At 40.2% G+C, this 22,601-nt stretch overlaps 1 protein-coding gene across 1 annotated transcript in view; it reads right to left on the reverse strand.

Annotated features, from left to right (window-relative positions):
• LOC125470949 overlaps nt 1–13,735 on the reverse strand; it is a gene marked incomplete at its 3' end in the record, with an annotated part of 78,412 nt that extends 64,677 nt beyond the window's left edge. The window contains exon 1 of the mRNA XM_048570794.1: nt 13,333–13,735. Within this exon, the coding sequence (XP_048426751.1) occupies nt 13,333–13,554 (222 nt within the window). The remainder of the gene's footprint in view (nt 1–13,332) is intronic.
• Between the last annotated feature and the right edge of the window lie 8,866 nt (nt 13,736–22,601).

The raw sequence follows: 22,601 nt of genomic DNA on the forward strand, positions 1-22,601 counted from the left end.
AATGGGAAGGGCCTCTTCTTCACGCACCATTCGACTTAGGTGGTCAGCCACCACGTTTTCACATCCCTTCTTGTCCCTAATTTCAATGTCGAATTCTTGAAGTAGGAGCATCCAACGAATGAGCCTTGGTTTGGCCTCTTTTTTGGTGAGAAGATACTTCAAGGCTGCATGGTCAGTGAAAACAATTACTTTAGTACCAATTAGATATGATCTAAACTTATCTAATGCAAATACAACCGCCAAAAGTTCTTTTTCAGTTGTAGAATAATTCAATTGAGCATCATTTAAGGTGCGTGAAGCATAATAAATAACATGTGGCTGTTTGTTTTTCCTGTGGCCCAAAACAGCTCCAAGGGCATAATCCGATGCATCACACATCAATTCAAAGGGAATGGACCAATCTGGTGGAGTAATGATTGGTGCCGTGGTGAGGAGGTCCTTGAGATGGTTGAATGCTTTCTCACACGCCTCGTTGAACTCGAAAGATACTTCCTTTTGTAGGAGACGGCATAGGGGTTATGCAATCTAGGAAAAGTCCTTGATAAATCGTCGATAGAATCCTGCATGACCAAGAAAAGAACGAACCTCTCTCACCGAAGTAGGAGAGGGTAAGTAGCGTACAAGATCTATTTTAGACTTATCAACTTCAATTCCTTTTTCAGAGATTATATGACCCAAAACAATACCTTGTTTAACCATAAAGTGGCATTTCTCCCAATTTAACACAAGGTTTGTTTCAACACAACGTTTCAAGATTAACGTGAGATTAGCCAAACAATTATCAAAGGAATCACCAAACACACTAAAGTCATCCATGAATATTTCAATAATCCTCTCAACATAATCAGTAAATATGCTAACCATACAACTTTGAAACGTGGCAGGAGCATTGCACAAACCGAATGGCATGCGTCGATATGCAAACGTTCCAAAGGGACAAGTAAAAGTGGTCTTTTCTTGATCATCCGGGGCAATAACAATTCGATTATAACCAGAATATCCATCAAGAAAACAATAAAATGAATGACCCGCTAACCTCTCAAGCATTTGATCTAGGAACGGCAATGGGAAGTGGTCCTTCCTTGTGGTGGCGTTTATCTTCCTATAATCAATGCATACACGCCAACCGGTTTGGGTTCGGGTGGGCACAAGCTCATTCTCCACATTCTCCACAACAGTCACTCCAGATTTCTTGGGAACACATTGGATAGGTGAAACCCAACGGCTATCGGAGATGGGGTAAATCACTCCACAATCAAGGAGTTTGATTATCTCCTTTTTCACCACTTCCATCATCGGAGGGTTGAGACGGCGTTGAGCCTCTCTAGTTGGTTTGGCCCCCTCCTCAAGAAATATGTGATGCATACATGTTGTGGGACTAATACCTTTGATATCGGCCAATGTCCAACCTAGGGCAGATTTGAACTCCTTCAAAACACGCACTAGTTTCTCTTCTTCTTGTGCCGTGAGTGATGAAGAAATAATGGCAGGTAAGGTCTCCTTTTCCCCCAAGAAAATGTACTTCAAATGGCTAGGTAGTGGTTTGAGATCAAGGATATGTGCCTGAATTATGGATGGAAGCAACTTGTTAGTCGAAATGGGAATTGACTCAAAGTTAGAAGACTTACCATCGTGCTTAGGCAATGACTCAAGGGCAGCAACCAACTCAATGAATTCCTCCCTAGGAGGCACGACATGCAATAGGGCATGTGTGCCATGGGTTAGCAAAAGTTCCCCTCCCTTGGTTTTGAGTTCCATGCTTCTTGTAATGACATTTTCAAGTGCATCGGCGTTCAACTCTTCAAGGTACCCCTGTGCCAAAGAGTCAACTATATCAATGGAGAAACATGAATGATCCTCACTAGGATACTTAATAGAATCAGAGAGATTAAAATTAACAACTTCCCCATCAAATTCCATGGACAAAGTTCCATTAAACACATCAATCTTCGTCCGAGCAGTCTTCATGAATGGCCGTCCAAGGAGGATTGGCAACGAAGGGGCATGGTCAGATTCATCCATCTCGAGCACATAGAAGTCCGCCGGAAAGATTAAATGATTGACCTGCACTAACACATCTTCCAAAACTCCCTTTGGATAGGCATTAGATCTATCGGCCAATTGTATGATCACTCCATCATTTTTCAATACTCCTAGGTTCATAGATGCATAAATTGAATATGGCATGACATTTATAGAGGCACCTAGGTCTAGCATGGCAGATTCAAAACGAGTGTTACCTATGACACAAGGAATGGTAAAACTACCCGGATCTTTGCATTTGGGGGGTAGTTTGCGTTGCAAGATGGCGGAGACATTTTCACCTACCTTTACCACCTCTTTGGTCGACATCCTCTTCCTAGTGGTGCAAAGCTCCTTTAAAAACTTGGCGTATCTCGGGACTTGCTTGATTGCATCGAAGAGGGGTATGTTAACTTGAACTTTCCTAAATGTCTCAAGGATGTCTTTCTCGGCTTCTTCTTTCTTTGTTTGCATGAACCTACTAGGAAAAGGCACATTTGAAGGAAAAACATTAGTAGGAACCGAATTTGACACATTCTTACCCTTTTTGGACAAATTGGACATTTTGGGATCACTAGAAACTTGCGGCAAAGGTGTTTCCACCTTTGCCGTGGGTTGGCTTGCTTCCTCCTCTTCAATTTTCAGTTTTTCATCCTCTTTGGGACCTGATGGTGATGGTGTAGGACCTGCCCCAACTTCTTTTCCACTTCTCAAGAGTATGGCCTTTGCACTTTCGAAGCCTCCCTTTGGGTTTGGAATGGTAGAACTAGGAAGTTGGCCTTGGTCACGAAACTTCCCTACAAAATCTGCAATCTGCCCAATTTGTTTCTCCAATTGATCCACCCTCTTGTCTTGGTTTTGCATGGCTTTGGCTTGATTTTCTTGCCCCTGAGACAAATTAGTTAGTAACTTAAGAAGTGTATCATTGTCTAGGGATGTACCTGAAGCATTTGGGGTAGATTGTTGTGGAGCATGTGTGGGTGCGTATGGATTAGTGAAGAAACCCGGGGGTTGTTGTCTAAATCCTCCTTGTTGTGGTGGTTGTTGGGTCTCCCTCCACTTGAAGTTTGGGTGGTCTCTCCAACCTGGATTATATGTGTTAGAATATGGATCGTTCCTTGGTTGGTTTTGGCCTTGAAATCCAATTGCATTTGCGCTTTCCCATCCACCATTTTCAATTAGTTGTGGGCACTTCTCAGAAGCATGTCCTTGGATAGAACACACTCCGCATACAATTGGTCCTTGCATCCTCATTCATTCGGCCATCTGAGACACAATGGAAGTAAGATTAGCTAATTGTGAATGAATGTCGGGTGTGGAACTTACCTCATGAACTTGCTGCCGTGGGGGTCCTCTTTGGCCTACTCCTTCGTATTGTTGAGCGTTCAACGCTCGATTAGAAATTAAGACCTTGGCAGCCATGGGTGTCTTGTCCACCAATGCTCCACCCGCCGAGGCATCGAGCATTTGACGTTCAATTGGTAGGAGCCCCTCGTAGAAGTATTGTAGAAGTAACTCCTCCTTCATCTGATGCTGTGGACAAGAAGCAACAAGTGATTTAAAACGTTCATAATATGTAGGAAAAGACTCACCTTCTTCTTGCTGAATTCCACTTATCCTTTTACGTAGAAGGATGATTCGAGAAGTTGGGAAAAACTTCTCCAGAAATGCCCTCTTCATACTCTCCCATGATGTGACGGTTCTGGGAGCTAATTCATACAACCAATCTTTGGCTTTGTCCATTAAAGAGAATGGAAAAGCCTTCATCTTCAAAATACTTCCATCGACGTTGACAGGAGTCATGCTTGAACACACCACTTCGAATTCTTTCAGATGCTTGTTCGGATCCTCCATGGACAACCCATGGTATTTTGGAATGTGGTGGAGCAAACTTGACTTCAACTCGAACTCTTCGGTCTTACCTTGGGCAGGCGTGGGATATTGGATACACAAAGGTGTGGCATTATCCAATCCCGAAGCAGAAAGCTCCTTGAGTGTCCGGTTGTCCACGGCCATGCCTTGTGTTTCTTCAAAAATCCTTGTCGTGGCCTCTTCTTCCTCTTCTAGGACTTGTTCTTCAAGGTCAGGTTCCAGGCTTGGTGGATTTGATTCGTGTTGCTTCCTCTTTCGTCTCAAAGTCCTCTCGAAATCGCTGTCAAAGTCCAAGATATGCTCACGAATCGGTTGAGAACTCCGAGTCATACACTAGTACCTAAAACAAGAAAAACAAAACAAGGTCAGAAACTTTAACAAACTAAAATAAACAGAAAGTTGAACAATCCAAGGGATTAGCAAAGTTGCTAATCCCCGACAATGGAGCCAAAAATTTGATGCGAAATATATAAGCACACAAATTAAAACCCTCATTTGACAATTGTAGTATATGTATAAGTAGGGATCATTCTAAACCGGGGATTAGGAGGGATTGCTAAATCACTTGAAAACTGACTCAAAAACGTAAAACAAAGGTTAAAACACTAAACTCGACTCAAAGAATGCAAAAATAAACACTAAAACACTAAAACAAACCAAAAGACTCAAAACAGAAACAAAACACTCAAAACTGCCTTAAAACACAATCTGGGCAGTTTTGAACACCTAACACTAATTTGGACGAATTTGGGTTATAACTTGAATCAAAACACTTAGAAACACAAACTGAGACACTTTCTAACTAAATTGAAACACTAAAGTAAAGGGGGATTTAGTTTTTGACGAAATTAAAACAAAGAAGACAGATTGTAATAAAAACAGATTGTAAAAACGAATTTGATGAAAATATGGATGGAATGCTAGCTAGAAGGTTCTTCTCCACACATGTCACACTTGCATACAAGATGATTTTCAGTTGGTCTTTCGATGAATCATGAAACTTGATGCGAAAATAGTTAAGCACACAAATTAACCCTCTTGTTGTCAAATTGTAGTAAGGATGCAAGTAGGGATCGTTCTGGACCGGGGATTAGGAGGGCTTGCTAAAACCTCTAAACTGACTTAAAAACATAAAAACAAAGTTAAAAACGTTCACAAAGACTCAAAGGACTCGAAACAAGTTCAAAAGACTCAAAACTGCCTAAAAACACTAACTAGGCAGTTTCTGACCTTAAACACAATTTTAGACGAATTTAAGATTATAGGTTGATTCAAAACACTTTAAAACACAAACTAAACAGACTCTAAACACTATAGAACAAGAAAGTAAAGGGGGGTTTTGATTTGACGAAAATTGAAATAACAAAACAAGTTATAAACTAGGCAGATTGTAAAACGAATTTTGGAAACAAGATGATGGATGGATTAGTTAGAGGTCCATTCTCCACACATGACATATTTGTATATGAATCGACTTTCCAATTGCTTTTCACTAACTATGATGCTCAACACCCCAAGTTAACCGTGATGCACTAATTAACCCTCAGATTTCCTTATGTCATTGAATTGGATGATGCATGCGACAATTCAAATTATTCTCCAACGGTCCTCAACATGAATGCATAGAAGAGATACAGTGAGAGATCATTATGCTCTATGAGAATCATAAGTGTTGACGAGGCAATGGTAACTATGAATGCATGATACTCTTGCCAAGAATTCAATTAACGCGGTTGTGACTAGCAACCTTCACTACTCATGTTTATAAACTTGTGACGATTAGGTGAAACTTGTTTATAAACTAGCATCAAGTTCATGTATGAAAACTAAGTATGCATCCTTAATCAACATACAAGAATAAGTTTTGAATAAAACAGATAATTGAATTGCAATCACAACTTAACAAATAACAATTGGAAGAAATCAATTCATATCTCAAACATGTTCATGGCTTCAAACTTTCCCCTAACTAATTAGGAGTTTAGCCACTCATGATTACAGCAACCTCAAAAAGTAATAACAAAGTAAACATTGAAAACAAGAACGAAGTACACCTAAGAACACTCTAATCTGCGAGCATGAAACGTTCAAGGCCTCCTTCCTCTCCTAATTGCTGCGGCACAAGAGGTTTGGTGAGTTTAGGGGATTATGGATGATGTAGAATGATGGATTTAGGGTTGGGATGGATGTAAGGGACGGCAAAGAGTTGGTTTTGGGCAGAAAATCTGGAGAATGGTGAAGTATGGATGTGTTAGAGGGATGGGATGATTTTCTGGCGTGAATGGTGAATCAATGAATAATTTGTGGCTGCAACAAGGAGGTTTATTAATAGGATTGCAGGAATTAAAACCCTAGGTTATTTAGGTAATCAGAATTTAAGTCAAAAGCTTTTAGAAATAGGAAAGAACCATCTCCCTTGCACGGCAAGGAAGAGGAAAGGTCAAGGGAGGTGCACGGCAAGGCTTGCATAGGAAATAAGTAAGTGTTTAATTCCCCAAATCAATTCTAAGAATCAGGAATTAAGTTAAATCCCTTTAGAATGGGTAATTGAAATAAGGAATTAGGGGAAAAGGGCTAAGTCTTACGGCAAAGGGAGGAAAAGAAGGGGAAAGTGCAAAACTTGCAGATTTTGAGTGAAAGGGAATGTATAGGTGCGGCTAAGACTTTTAAGAAAGGGATTGTGACATAATCTTGCAGATTTTGGGAGAGAAAAGGAAGGTTAGGTGCGGCACAATTTAGGACATGTCTAGGGCTTCTAGAACATGTGATTTAGGCAACCAACATTATTTGGAAACTTGCACAATTGGAAACCTTTCAAGAATAGAAACTCCCCATAATGGAAACTGGTTTCCAATTCTTGATTCCTCCTTCTTCCTTCGATTCTAGGCTCACTTGGTCTTCAATTTCGTCCAACACTTTGGCTCCAAGCATAAGCTATCCATCCTTAGCCCAAAAGTACTCCAAAAGGCTCCAAAATGCACTTCTTTGCTCCTTTAGCCCTTAGAACCTGAAAACATACGAAAATGGCTTAAAAGACTTAAAGAACTAAGAAATAACAACGTAAATGCACAAGAACAAGCCAACGAAGTCGCCTAAATATGCTCCTATTAAATTCCCCCACACTTAGCTTTTGCTAGTCCTCGAGCAAAACAAAACAAACAAAAGAACACGAAACTAGACAAAACGAGCAAAACACAACCTAAACCTTCCAACATTTGCCTTAGGGATTTCCAATGCACATGACATGTTAAAATTCATTATCTCCATAGATTTTAGTCATCTTCCCACTTAAGTACATTCTTAATCATAGTCACCACATACTAGTTCACAATTAAGCATTTAAAACCATGTTTTGAATGTAGTAACATGCCTTAGAGAATTTGCTCAATTCCTTACAAGATATGCACTCAATTTTCACTCAGATTTTCTAACTACACACCCTAATCTAGTTATATGTGAGAAGATTGATGTAAACATGAAAACGAACACTCACATATATGTATCACAAAGAAAGCAATTTCTGGAGTTAATAAGCATGTTTAGATATGATCTCATGAATGGAATGCTACTACTTAGATGCGAGAACCAGTGACACCATATGCTCATACCAAGTTCAAACTCCACAAATTGAAACACATAACACTCAAGATTGAAGTCAAGGGTTGTAATGGGGCTTGGGGTGTTTGGCTAACAAAGAAGGGATATGGAAAACAAAGGTTCTTAAAGAAATAGTGAGCAAAGCATTTGAATCAACTTAGAATTCACTTTTGAATGAAAAGTCAACGTTTGAACAAAAAGGGAGAATTTAGACAATTTAGGGCCAGATTTGGTGTTTTGGACCCTTTCTTCAACATTCAACACTTCATCACTCATTCTTACATCCTTTCAAGCTCTTTTTCCTTTCTTTCTTTCTTTTCTTTTCTGTTTTGCTTTTTCATACGTTTTTCACAACTTTTTCTTTTCTTTTGAATCTCAAAACATACATATAAACTTAAGAACAAACATTCACTCCCCCACACTCATTTTCTTGCATAATGTAACTCAAAAGGAATTCATTTAAGTCATGCTCACTATCTTTTAAGAACAAAGGTGTGGACTGTCCTAAACTAGGCTAGGTGAGGATAATGTGGGTTAACAAAGAATAAAGGCTAAACAAGGCTCAACGGGGTTAACTTAAACATAAAATGAAGTAGGATACACGGCAATTTGGCTCTGGTGGTGGTCACTACACAACTTCTTCTTGAATATGTGTTATGCAAATCAATAACATGCTTTGAATGAAATGGGCATGAGTTCTAGCATTTGGAACTATATGATGAAACGCCATCTAAGTAGTAACCAAGCAAAGAATAATGAGATCATACAACGACTTTAGAAAACAATAATGCACAGATTTTAACTCTCCAAATAATGTTTAGGCTCAAGTCTCACAAGGTTGTAGCGTTTGTTTGAGTTCCTTCCTTCAAGCATGTTACAAAAACGAATTTTTCTTTTACGATTGCATGTGAAGTCATACATTATAACCATAACCAAGCATATACCAAGAGTAAATCAAACTTTTCTCCATGTTTATAACTCTTTTTAACAGTCATGCAATTACAAACCAAATCCTCATCATTGTGTTGGAAGGTACCCTAAGACACAAACACACAAAAACGACTCAAAACACTCTTTTTAGGCTTTTCAAAACATGTTTTTCAAATTTTTATGTGATTTTCGGAGTTATAAAACAAAACACACTAAAACACTCCAAAACAGCTTAAAAACACTTTAAAACAGCAAGGAACAACACTTGAAGTTATGGGTGATAAAATCCCACGAATTTGCATCAAATAAACTTAGTTACCCCCCCCCCCCCCCCCCCCCCCACACTTAAATCAAACATTGTCCTCAATGTTTTAAACATAAAGTCACACAAAACACAAGTAAACACACAAACAGCAACTAAACAACATAACATGGCAGATTAGAAACAACAACAAAGAGAAGGGTTTGAGGAACGCAAATCTGGAATTTGGGGGATTCCTAGGGCTTCCTTTGTTGAATGGATGGGTTGCCTCCCACATAGCGCTTGCTTTAATGTCGTGCAGCCGGACGAACACCTCCATCAAGCATCAGGGGAAGCCACGGCATGGAGGAATGTTTCCTCCACAACATGCTCCTCAAACAAAGTGTAATAAGGCTTCAATCGATGCCCATTTACCTTGAACTCGTGGCTACTTTTTAAGCTTTCGACTTGGACTGCACCATGAGGAAAAACATTAGTAACAACAAAAGGTCCAATCCATTTCGAACGTAACTTACCAGGGAATAACCGAAGTCTTGAATAAAAAAGCAACACTTTCTGCCCCTTGGAGAATGTTTTGGTACGAAGCATCTTATCATGATAAGCCTTCGTCTTGTCTTTGCAGATGCGAGCATTCTCGTAAGCCTCGTTCCTCATCTCCTCAAGTTCATCTAACTGGAGCTTCCTATGAACGCCAGCAGCGTCTATGTCCATATTGAAGGTTTTCACAGCCCAATGTGCCTTGTGCTCTAACTCAATGGGCAAATGACATGGCTTACCATAGATAAGCCGAAAAGGTGACATGCCAAGGGGAGTTTTGTAAGCCGTACGATAGACCCAGAATGCATCGTCCAAGCGCAAACTCCAATCTCGTCTTGAGGGTCCCACAGTTTTTTCTAGAACTTGTTTGATCTCCCTATTTGAAACCTCAGCTTGCCCATTAGTTTGAGGGTGATAAGGTGTTGAAACCTTATGCGTAACGTTGTACTTCTTGAGCAAAGCTTCAATGGTACGGTTACAAAAGTGAGAACCCCCATCACTGATTAAAACTCGTGGCATCCCAAACCTAGCAAAAATATTAGATTTCACAAAATCTGCAACAACCTTAGAATCGTTAGTACAGGTGGCTTTGGCTTCCACCCATTTGGAAACATAATCGACAGCTAGCAAGATGTAAGTGAAACCAAAAGATGGAGGAAAGGGGCCCATGAAATCAATACCCCAAACATCAAAAATTTCCACAAAAGAGAGAGATTGCTGCGGCATTTGGTCCTTAGGCCCTATGTTACCTGTTCTTTGACACTTATCACATGTTAAACAAAACATTTTAGCATCTTTAAAGAGATTAGGCCAATAAAATCCAGATTGTAACACCTTTAGGGCTGTCCTTTGGGTGCCAAAATGTCCCCCACATGCATAAGTATGGCAGAATGTAAGAATGGAATTAAATTCAGATTCGGGCACACATCTACGCACAATCTGATCTGGGCAGAATTTCCATAAATATGGATCATCCCAAACATAAAAACGTGCATCATGAACAAGTTTATCACGTTGGAACTTGCTTAGGGTACTAGGAACTTGCTTAGACACCAAGAAATTGACCAAATCGGCATACCAAGGGGTTCTTACCTCAATGGACAGAAGTTGCTCATCTGGGAATGTTTCTAAGATGGGAATGGACTCTTCTTTACCCACCATTTGGCTAAGGTGGTCAGCCACCACGTTTTCACATCCTTTCTTGTCTCGAATTTCAAGATCGAACTCTTGAAGTAGGAGCATCCAACGAATGAGTCTTGGCTTGGCCTCCTTTTTGGTGAGAAGATACTTCAAGGTTGCATGGTCAGTGAAAACAATTACTTTAGTACCAAGAAGATATGATCTAAACTTATCTAATGCAAACACAACAGCCAAGAGTTCTTTTTCGGTTGTGGAATAATTTAGTTGGGCATCATTCAACGTCCGTGAGGCATAGTAGATGACATGCGGTCTCTTGTCTTTCCTTTGCCCTAAAACAGCCCCTAGAGCATAATCAGATGCGCCACACATTAACTCAAAAGGGAGACTCCAATCAGGTGGAACAATGATTGGTGCCGTGGTCAACAACTCCTTGAGTTGATTGAATGAAGCCATGCATTCCTTGGTGAATTCAAATGCCACTTCTTTTTGTAGGAGACGGCAAAGAGGTTGTGCAACTTTTGAGAAGTCTTTGATAAACCTACGATAGAATCCTGTATGACCAAGAAAAGAACGAACCTCTCTAATCGAAGTCGGAGAGGGTAAGTGACGTACAAGATCTATTTTGGATTTGTCAACTTCAATGCCGTTTTCAGAGATGATATGACCTAAAACTATGCCTTGTTTAACCATGAAATGACAGTTTTCCCAATTAAGAACAAGGTTAGTTTCAACACAACGTTTTAGAATCAAACTAAGATTATGCAAGCAACCATCAAAAGAATCACCAAAGACGCTGAAATCATCCATAAAAACTTCAATGATTTTCTCAACATAATCAGAAAATATGCTCATCATGCATCTTTGAAATGTAGCAGGTGCATTACATAAACCAAAAGGCATGCGACGATATGCAAATGTACCAAAAGGGCATGTGAAAGTTGTTTTTTCTTGGTCCTCGGGTGCTATGACAATTTGATTATAACCAGAGTAACCATCAAGAAAACAATAGAAAGCATAACCCGCTAACCTTTCGAGCATTTGGTCAATGAACGGCAATGGAAAGTGGTCCTTCCTTGTGGTGGCGTTTAGCTTCCTATAGTCGATGCACACCCTCCAACCAGTTTGAATACGCGTAGGAACAAGCTCATTCTCGGCATTTTCAACCACAGTCACTCCGGATTTCTTTGGAACGCATTGCACGGGCGAAACCCACCTGCTATCAGAAATAGGATAAATCACTCCACAATCAAGTAATTTGATTACCTCTTTCTTCACTACTTCCATCATCGGAGGGTTGAGACGGCGTTGAGCCTCTCGAGATGTTTTGGACCCCTCCTCTAGAAGTATGCGATGCATGCACATAGTAGGGCTGATTCCCTTTATGTCGGCCAAAGTCCATCCAATTGCCGTTTTGTACTCTTTAAGCACTCGCACCAATTTGTTCTCCTCTTGTGCCGTGAGTGAGGATGAGATGATGACGGGCAATGTCTCATCCTCGCCCAAGAACACGTACTTCAAGTGACTAGGCAACGGCTTAAGTTCAAGTATAGGTGGCTGCACAACTGAGGGAAGCATTTTATTAGCCGAAACTGAACTTAGAATAAGGTCCAAAAACTTACCTGAATGTGATGGCAATGACTCGAGGGCAGCCACCATCTCAATCATATCCTCACTAGGGGGCACGGCCAAGGATTCCTCTTTCATGCCGTGGGGTTCCTTGGTGGTTGTTTCGATGTTTTGCATGTCCCTTCCTTGTGCAATGACCAATTCAAGTGCATCGTCCTTCCAATTGTCCAAATGCGCCAAAGAGTCAATTATATCAATAGCAAAACATGAATGATTCTCACTAGGGTACTTCATAGAATCCGAAAGACTGAAATTAATAACTTCCCCATCAAATTCCATTGTCAAAGTGCCATTATATACGTCAATCTTCGTACGAGCCGTTTTCCTCAATGGCCTTCCAAGGTGGATGGGCAATGAAGGGGTATGGTCGGATTCATCCATTTCAAGCACATAGAAATCTGCCGGAAAGACTAAATGATTGACCTGCACTAACACATCTTCCAAAACTCCCTTTGGATAGGCATTAGATCTATCGGCCAATTGTATAATAACACCATCGTTTCTCAATGCTCCTAGATTCATAGATGCATAAATTGAATATGGCATGACATTTATTGATGCACCTAAATCTAACATGGCAGATTCAAAATGAGTATTACCAATGACACATGGAATTGTAAAACTACCCGGATCCTTGCATTTAGGGGGCAGTTTCCTTTGCAAGATGGCTGAGACGTTTTCACCCACTTTTACAACCTCCTTGGTCGAAATCTTCCTCTTATTAGTGCAAAGTTCCTTCAAGAACTTGGCGTACCTCGGGACTTGCTTGATTGCATCCAAAAGAGGGATATTGACTTGAACTTTCCGAAACGTCTCGAGAATGTCCTTTTCGGCTTCCTCTTTCTTTGTTTGCATGAACCTGCTAGGAAAAGGCACATTCGAAGGAAAAACATTAGTAGGAACTGAACTTAACACGTTTTTACCTTTAATGGACCGATTTGAGGTCTTAGACTCATCCAATGCTTGCGGCAAAGGTGTTTCCACCTTTGCCGTGGGTAGGCTTTGTTCTTCTGCTTCAATTCTCAACTCTTCCTCTTCATTGGAACGTTGTTTGGATGGTCCGTGGTCAGATCCAACTTGTTTCCCACTTCGCAAACTTATGGCTTTTGCAGATTTGAATCCACCTTTCGGATTCACCTGTGTTGAACTTGGTAACTTACCTTATTCTCTACTAAATTGCCCCATGAATTCAGCCATTTGTCCCACTTGTCTCTTCAACTCAGTCACCTCTTGAGCTTGATTTTGCACCTCATTGGCGTAATTGTGCATGTCATTTGCTTGTTTTTCTTGCCCCTGCGCCAATGTAGTTAGCAATTGAATAACTTGAGAATTATCAAAAGACGAACCTGAATTGTTTTGGGACGATGGTGGTTGGTTGGATTGGTATGGCCGTGGAAACCCAGGGGGATTTGGTTGAAATCCCCTTTGTTGTGCAGATTGTTGGGGCTCTCTCCACTTGAAATTAGGGTGATCTCTCCGCCCGGGGTTGTAGGTGTTGGAGTACGGATCATATTTGGGTTGGTTTTGGCCTTGGAAACCAATGGCATTGGCAGATTCCCATCCTCCATTCTCTATCAACTGAGGGCATGTCTCGAATGGATGCCCTTGCATTGAACACACGCCACACACTTGGTTTTCTTGTGGTTTTGACCCGTTGACAACCTGAGACACAAGAGAAGTAAGATTAGCCAATTGTGATTGAATGTCAGAAATTGCACTTACCTCATTTGCACTTTGTTGCCGTGGCCCCTCTCTTTGTCCAACACCTTCATATTGTTGAGCATTGTGTGCTCAGTTTGCAATTAGAGTTTTGGCATCCACCAGAGTCTTGTCCACTAATGCACCACCCGCCGAGGCATCTAGCATTTGACATTCCATGGGAAAGAGTCCTTCGTAGAAATATTGAATGAGCAGCTCATCCTTCATTTGATGTTGTGGACATGAAGCAACAAGTGATTTAAAACGTTCATAATAAGATGGAAACGACTCACCTTGATTTTGTTGGATGCCACTAATTCGTTTCCTCAAGAGAATGATCTTTGCAGTGGGAAAGAATTTCTCTAAGAATGCACGTTTCATACTTTCCCAAGAATTGACAGTTCCGGGGGCCAATTCAAACAACCAATCTTTGGCCTTGTCCACAAGGGAGAATGGAAAGGCCTTCATCTTCAAAATACTCCCATCCACGTTGATGGGTGTCATACTTGAGCAAACTACTTCAAATTCCTTAAGATGTTTGTTAGGATCTTCCATGGACTGTGATAGGAGCATATTTAGGCGACTTACTTAGCTTGTATTCATGCATTTATGTTGTTAATTCATAGTTGTTTTAGTATTTTAAGACATTTTCGTATGTTTTTAGGTTATAATGGCAAATGGAGCAAGAAAGTGCATTTTGAGGCTATTTGGAGCATTTTTGGCCATCATCGTGCATCGTCTTGCAGTCAAGCCTGGAACACGACCAATAAAGCAAACTCAAAGATACTAGCTATCCGTGCTCATCCTACAAATTGAGGCCAAGATTGACAAGCAAATCGAAGCAGGCTTTATTCGACATGTGCAATACCCTAAGTGGATCTCCAACATCATCATTGTCCTTAAGACATCTGGACAAATGCGTGTTTGCGTAGATATCCACGACCTCAACGATGCTTGCCTGAAGGATGACTTTCCCTTGCCAATCATCAAAATCATGGTGGACGCACCCACTGGCCATAAGGCACATTCATGGATGGCTCCGGTGGATATAATCAAATCCGCATGGCTTCTAAATATGAGAAACTAATAACCTTCCATACTCCAAAAAGAATCTACTCCTACAAGGTAATGCCATTCAGCTTAAAGAACGCTAGGGCTACATATTAATAAGCAATGAAGAAAATCTTCAATGACATGCTACAAAAAACGTAGAATGTTACGTAGACGACGTAGTTGTCTAGATCAAAAAAAGATTTGATCACTTGAAGGATTTACGAGTGGTGTTCGACAAACTACGATGCTACAACCTCAAGATGAACTCGTTGAAGTGTGCATTTGGCATCACCTCTGGGAGTTCCTCACTTCATTGTCGAGCATCGTGGCATTAAAGTAGACCAATCAAAGATCAAGGCCATTCAAAGCATGCTTGAGCCAAGAAACTTACTTGAGCTGAAAAGTCTACAAAGGTGACTTGCCTTCATCAGATGCTTCATCTCCAACCTCACTAGAGGTTGTCAACCCTTTAGTCGACTTATCCATTCATATAGGATGACGCATGCCGCATTGCCTTCGAGAGCATAAAATCGCATTTGGCAAGCCCACCCATCTTAAGAGTACCCGCCCCTGGAAAGCCACTCACCCTATACATTACTGTATAAGAGGGTTCCATTGAAGCACTCTTAGCACAAGAAAATGAAGACCAAAAGGAAAAAGCACTCTACTTCCTAAGTAGAACTTTCACTGGTGCCAAGCTCAACTACTCACCAATCAAAAAGATGTACCTTACCTTAGTCTTTGTCGTCCAAAAGCTTAGACACTATATCCATGCATACACCATCCACGTAGTTGCTAAAGCCGACCCGGTCAAGTACATTATGTCCAAGCCGGTTTTGATAGGGCAACTAGCTAAATGGGCGTTGCTGCTCAACCAACACGAGATCATCTACGTCTCAGCCAAAGCCGTTAAGGGATAAGCCCTAGCGGACTTCATTGCCGATCACCTAATCTTAGCCGATTGCAAAATCTCAGACTACTTGCCTGACGAGGAGGTGTTTTACATTGACATATTCCCGATGTGGACAATGCTCTTCAACGGATCCACACGAAAGAATGGAGCGGGGGAAAGAGTAGTATTCATGTGACCACAAAAGCAAGTACTACCCTATTCTTTCCAATTAAGCGAGTTGTGCTCCAACAATGTCGCTGAGTACCAAGCGCTAATCATTAGACTCAAAATGGCGATCAACATGGAAATCACAACGCTAAAAGTTTATGGTGACTCCAAACTCATAATCATTCAACTCCTGACTGAATATGAAGTGAGGAAAGATGATCTCAACCTAGACTACCAACTAGCAACTCAACTGCTACAAAAGTTTGAGGTCACGACGCTAGAACATGTGCCAAGAAAAGAAAAACAAATGGCGGATGTTCTTGCTAACTTAGCCTTAAGTATGGCGCTAGGAGAAGGTGAAGCTATAGACATGCTAGTTTGCCAAAGATGGATGGTCACACTTGTCGCTGAAATGCTACTAAATGACACAAATGTCATCTCAGTACTTCCAGTCGACATTGATGAGTGGAGACAGCCGCTGATCGACTACTTGGAGCATGGAAAGCTTACAGTCGATCCTAGACACCACTCTAAAATACGTTAATGACTGCCTCGCTTCTTCTACTACTGATAGGAGCATATTTATGCAACTTAGTTAGCTTGTTTCTTGGCATTTATGTAGTTAGTTTCTAGTTATTATAGTGTTTTAAGCTATTTTCGTGTGTTTGTAGGACCAAAGGGCTAAAGAGCCAAGAAAATGCATTTTGGAGCATTTTAGAGCAGTTTCGGGCTTGGAATGAATAGCACATGCATGGAGCAAGGTGGATGGATGAAATTGAAGACCAAAAGAGGCTGGGAATGTGCTAAAGAGATGAAGTAAATAAATTGAAGAAAAGGAAAACAAGAAGGCTCGACAAGAAAGAAGGAATGTTGATAGGAGCATATTTATGCGACTTAGTTTGCTTGTTTTCATGCATTTATGTTATTAGTTCTTAGTTATTTTAGTTCTTTAAGCTTCTTTTGTGTGTTTTCAGGTTCATGAGACGTATTTGGCGAAAGGATGCATTTTGAAGCCTTTTGGAGCACTTTTGGGCACAAATTGGATAGCTTATGCTTGGAGCAAAAGGAATGGACGAAATTGAAGAGTTGATGTCGCAAGGATTCCTACTACGACGAGGATTCCAATTACGAGAAGGTTTCCAAATTGAAGGAGGTTTCCCACTCACATGAGGATTCCTAGTTGGACGAGGATTCCTAATCACACAAGGTTTCCTATTGGAAGTAGGAAAGTTAAGCCAAAGTTTCCTATTTTGGTTGACCTTTCCTAAATCAAGAACGCTCTAAGTTTTAGCACTTAAGATGGCTCTCGAGCACCCTTGGACAACAAACAAAGGTTCTTTGCAACTTTCCCTTCCTTGCCGTGCAAGGAAGGTTGTTTCCCTTTCTTTGTGTAAACTTCCCTATTTTCCAGATGTGTTAGGACCTTTCCCTTATTCTAACACCTCTTGTTTTGTGCCTTACCTTTCCCTAAACTTTATGCCGCACCTCCCCTTGTGTTTCCAGATTTCAATTTCTTATTTCCTAGTTTAATTCACTTTCCTAGTTCTAAAACTTTCCCTAAAGTCCTAATTTCTGATTTCTTGCAAGGAATTGACCTTTTCCTTCCTTTTTTTGCACCAATTTCGTTTCTTACCTTAAATTCCCTTTCCTTGCTGTGCAAGGGGTTTAATTTCTGATTCCTTGCAAGGCAAGGACATTCCTTATTTGTTTAAATTCGTGCATCCCCTTTTTCTGATTTTTTTGGGACTTTATTCAATTACCTTTTCTATTTAGACTAGGAAATCTGAATCATAACTTAATTAGGTATGTTATTAACTTCCCAAAACACATATAATCAGCCCTTGGCCGAACCCTAGAGTATCATTCACCACAGAAAATCGTCCATTCACTCCCACACACATCCATTCTTCCCAAAACACCATTCTGCAACCCAGAAACACAACCAGCCATTCCACCTTCTTCCACCATCATTGCCGAGTCCTCCACCACCTTCCAACCATCAAACACTCATCCACACTCAACCTACATCCCTTGCCGTGCCTTTAAACACCCCAAAATCCATTCTACATCATCAAAACAACCCAGAAACCATCACCACCCAATCTGCCGCAAGCAAGGGAAAGGAGACAGATTCACTCAATTGTTTGGCTCTTCATTCTGAGTTGTTGAACAATTTTAGGTGTATTCTATCTTATATTTCAATGTCTAATTCATGTAATCTTTGTTTTGCTTTGAGTATGATTGGCTAAATTCGTTTTGGCTAAGGGTGTATTCGAAACCATGATTATATATGTGAAATAAGTTGATTACTTCCAGTTATCGTTGCATAAGTCGTGAATACAATTTGCTTAACCGTTTGATTTAGAACTTATTCTTGTATGTTGATTGAGAGTGCACGCTTAATTTGCATGCTTGAATCTGTTGCTAGGGTATAAGTTTGTTTCACCTAATCGTTATGAATTTATATTCGCAAGTAGTGAAGGTCGCTAGTCACCCATGGATGCCAAAACTCTCATTGCTAATCGAGCACTCAACGCACAACAATATGAAGGTGTTGGGCAGAGAGACACCCCACGGCCACATCATGTAAATGAGGTAAGTTCTATTTCTGAGTTACAATCCCAAATGGCTAACCTTACATCTATGTTATCGCAGTTTGTTGAAGGCCCCAAAATGCAAGGAACTACAATCTGTGGTGTATGCTCCATTCAAGGACACCAATTTGATCAATGCCCTCAATTAATTGAAAATGGAGGGTGGGAATCTGCCAATGCCGTGGGTTATGGGAATCAAAACCAACCAAGGGGTGATCCTTTCTCTAATACATACAATCAGGGATGGCGTGACCACCCCAATTTCAGATGGAGGGATGCACCACAACATGCCCAACAAAGTGGATTCCGACAACCCCCGGGTTTCTTTCCAAGGCCAATGGCACCACAACCACCTCCTCAAGCACAATCATCCCAAACCAACTCAGGTACGTCTATGAATGATGATAAAACATATCAGTTATTAACCATAATGGCACAAGGAATGCAGAACCAAGCAAATGAGGTTAATGAGCTAAAGAAGCAAATGGGCCAAATGGCAGAATTTTTGGGACAATTTCGTGAAAATGGTAAGTTACCAAGCACTACGGTGGTCAATCCCAAGGGTGGTTTCGAATCTGTAAAAGCTATCACACTAAGAAGTGGAAAAGAAGTGGGAAGCAACGCACATGAACCTGCCCTAAACAAGGAAGATGAGAAGATACAAATTGAAGAAGAGGAGCAATCCTACCCCATGGCAAGGGTAGCACCACCCATGCTGCAGCCATCTAAGCACTCCCATCCGTCCACCTCAAGTAAGGTTGTCCCAAATGTTGTGATTTCAAACACTAATCTGCCCAATTTTCCTTTCCCTCACAGATTTGCACAATCGAAGAAGGAAGAAAGCGAAAAGGACATTTTGGATACCTTTCGAAAAGTCCAAGTAAACATTCCTTTACTTGATGCTATTAAGCAAGTGCCCAGGTATGCAAAGTTTTTAAAAGAGTTATGCACAACTGGGAAAAGAATTTCAAACAAAGAAGTTGTGAAAGTAAGTGAAAATGTATCCGCTATTTTACAACGAAAGTTACCTCCAAAGTGCAAAGATCCAGGTAGCTTTACAATTCCTTGCATTATTGGCCAAACTAAGTTTGAACATGCTATGTTAGACTTAGGAGCTTCAATTAATGTCATGCCATACTCTATTTATGCATCCATGAACCTTGGTGAATTGAAAAATGATGGTGTGATTATTCAATTGGCCGATCGATCTAATGCCTATCCAAAGGGAGTTTTGGAAGATGTTTTAGTGCAGGTGAATAACTTGATATTCCCGGCGGATTTTTATGTGCTTGAAATGGAAGACTCGATTCATTCTCCACCCTTGCCACTCCTACTTGGAAGACCGTTCATGAAAACAGCCCAAACAAAGATTGATTTGGCCAAGGGAGCACTAACAATGGAGTTTGGTGGTGATATAATTAAATTCAATGTTTATGACTCTATTAAGAATCCTAATGATGGTCATTCTTGTTTTGCCATTGATGTGCATAAGGATATAGGGCCGAAAGGATCCACACCTATCCAGAAGGATGTATCAAGAACCACCATTGGAGAGGAACTTGGAGTGATTGCCCTACAACCACCCAATATGGCCGAAAGTAGCCATAGTGACATTGTTGATAGGGCTAGCGTTTTTTAGCCTTCACCACAATATGTTTGTAAGTCTTCAATCCCAATTTCAATTCCCATTTCAACTAATAGGTTGTTACCTTCTTTGGTGCAGGTGCCCAACCGATTTCAAGGTGGTGGGAGCATTTACATGGACTTTAGGAACCAAAACACCACCATCAGGGAGGATCATTATCCCCTCCCATTCATTGAGCCATATTATGCAAATGTTGAAGGGCAGGTTGTGGAGGAGACCACCCACTATGCCGTGGGTTCCCATGAAGGTTGATCAATGTGGCATCGTCCGGCTGCAAGACATAAAAGAAAGCGCTACTTGGGAGGCAACCCATGCAATCAACAAAGGAAGAACTTAGGAATCGCTCCAAACTCAGATTTGCGTCCCTAAAACTTTTCCTTTGTTGCTTACTTTATGTTATGTGTGATGTGTTTATTTGTGTGTTCTTTTGCTGTTAGTTTAGTCTAAAACATTAAGGACAATGTTTAGTTTAAGTGTGGGGGGGTAACATTCTGTTTTGAGCTATTTTTTGCATGAAATTCGTAGGGTATTACCACCTAACATGTCTAAACTTGTTTCCCACTGTTTTAAGTGTTTTTAACATGTTTTGAAGTCTTTTTATGTGTTACTTTGAAAAAATCCGAAAAACAGTTTGAAACAACTAAAAAGAGTCAGTTTGAGTCAGTTTTGTGTTTGTTTTTGTGTGTTTGTGTATTAGGATACCTTCCAACACAATGATGAGGATTTGATTTTTATGTGCATGGCTGTGAAAGAGAGTTATAAACGTGGATGGAAGTTTGATATATTCTTGGTTTATACTTGGTTATAGTTGTTGTTTATGAATTCATGTTTAATCCCAAAGAAAAAAAAAAAAGTTTTTGTAATATGCTTGAAGGAAGGAACTTAGAATAACATTACAACCCTGAGAGACTTGAGCTTTAAACATTCTTTGGAGAGTATTAATCTATGATTCTTGTTTTCAAACTCGTTGCATGATCTCATTATTCTTGATTGGTTGCTAATTAGAAGGCCTTTCATCACTTAGTTCCAAATGCTAGAACTTGCATCCATTCCATTCAAAGCATGATATTGATTGCATAATATATATCAAGGTGAAGTGTGTAGTGAAGCCATCAACCAAACAGCCAACCCATGCACTATATATTGTAGGTCATAACCCCCATTGAGCCATTGTTAGCCGTTGTTCTTTGTTTACCCATATCATCCCTACCTAGCCTAGAGTAGGACCACCCATACCCTTGTTCTTGAAGCATAGTAAGCATGACTTAGAGGGAATCCTTTCGATTATGCAAAACAACAAGTGTGGGGGAATTTGTGTGTGTGTGTTGATATGCCACGAAAAGAAATAAGGCATGAGTGAAAATAAAAATAAAAAATAAATTCGTGGAAAAAGAAAAAGAAAAGAAAAAGTTGTGAAAAGAAAAGAAAAAGAGTATGAAATAAGTGAAAATAAGCTCACATGTTTGTGGTAGTTGAAGAAAGGGTACAAAACGTTAAATATGGCCCTAAGAGTTGTGTGAATACTCCCCTTGTGTGTCTAAGTGAGTTTCTACAATCATAAGTGATTCTAAGTGTCAAATTTCATTACTTTGCTTGCTATTGCTTAAAGAACGTTTGTTATCCTTACCTTTCACTGTTAGCCAATCACCCTTAAACCGTTACAACCCTTATGCTTCAATCTTGATCATTATGTTTTCAATAATGTGGAGTTTAGAATTGATGTAAGCATATGGTGTCCCTGGTTCTCGCATCTAATTAGTAGCATTCCTTTCATGAGATCATATTCATATACATTCCAGAAAAGTGCTTTCCTTGTTATAAACATATGTGAGTGTTTAGTTTCATATTTACATCAATCTTCTCACATATACTTAGTGTAGGGTGTGTAATCAGAAATTCTGTATGAAAATAAGAGAGTATCTTGTAAGGAATTAAGTGAATTCTCTAAGGCATGTTACTACATTCAAATGTTGTTTTAAATTGATTAAATGAGAACTAGTAACTAGTGATTATGATTACGTATGTGCCTAAGCGTAAGGATGACTAAAATCTATGTGAGTAATGATCTTGAACATGTCATGTATATTAAGAATCCCTGAGACCATTGTTGGAAGGTTTAGGTTTTGTTTTGTTTTTCCGTTTTGCTCGAGGACTAGCAAAAGCTAAGTGTGGGGGAATTTGATAGGAGCATATTTATGCGAATTAGTTTGCTTGTTTTCGTGCATTTATGTTATTAGTTCTTAGTTATTTTAGTTCTTTAAGCTTCTTTTGTGTGTTTTCAGGTTCATGAGACGTATTTGGCGAAAGGATGCATTTTGAAGCCTTTTGGAGCACTTTTGGGCACAAATTGGATAGCTTATGCTTGGAGCAAAAGGAATGGATGAAATTGAAGAGTTGATGTCGCAAGGATTCCTACAACGACGAGGATTCCAATTACGAGAAGGAGGTTTCCCACTCACATGAGGATTCCTAGTTGGACGAGGATTCCTAATCACACAAGGTTTCCTATTGGAAGTAAGAAAGTTAAGCCAAAGTTTCCTATTTTGGTTGACCTTTCCTAAATCA

This window comes from the organism of the source record quoted next, unplaced genomic scaffold (genome assembly GCF_019419815.1).
Source record: "Pyrus x bretschneideri cultivar Hongxiangsu unplaced genomic scaffold, Pyrus_bretschneideri_v1 Contig103, whole genome shotgun sequence".
NCBI lineage: Eukaryota > Viridiplantae > Streptophyta > Magnoliopsida > Rosales > Rosaceae > Pyrus > Pyrus x bretschneideri.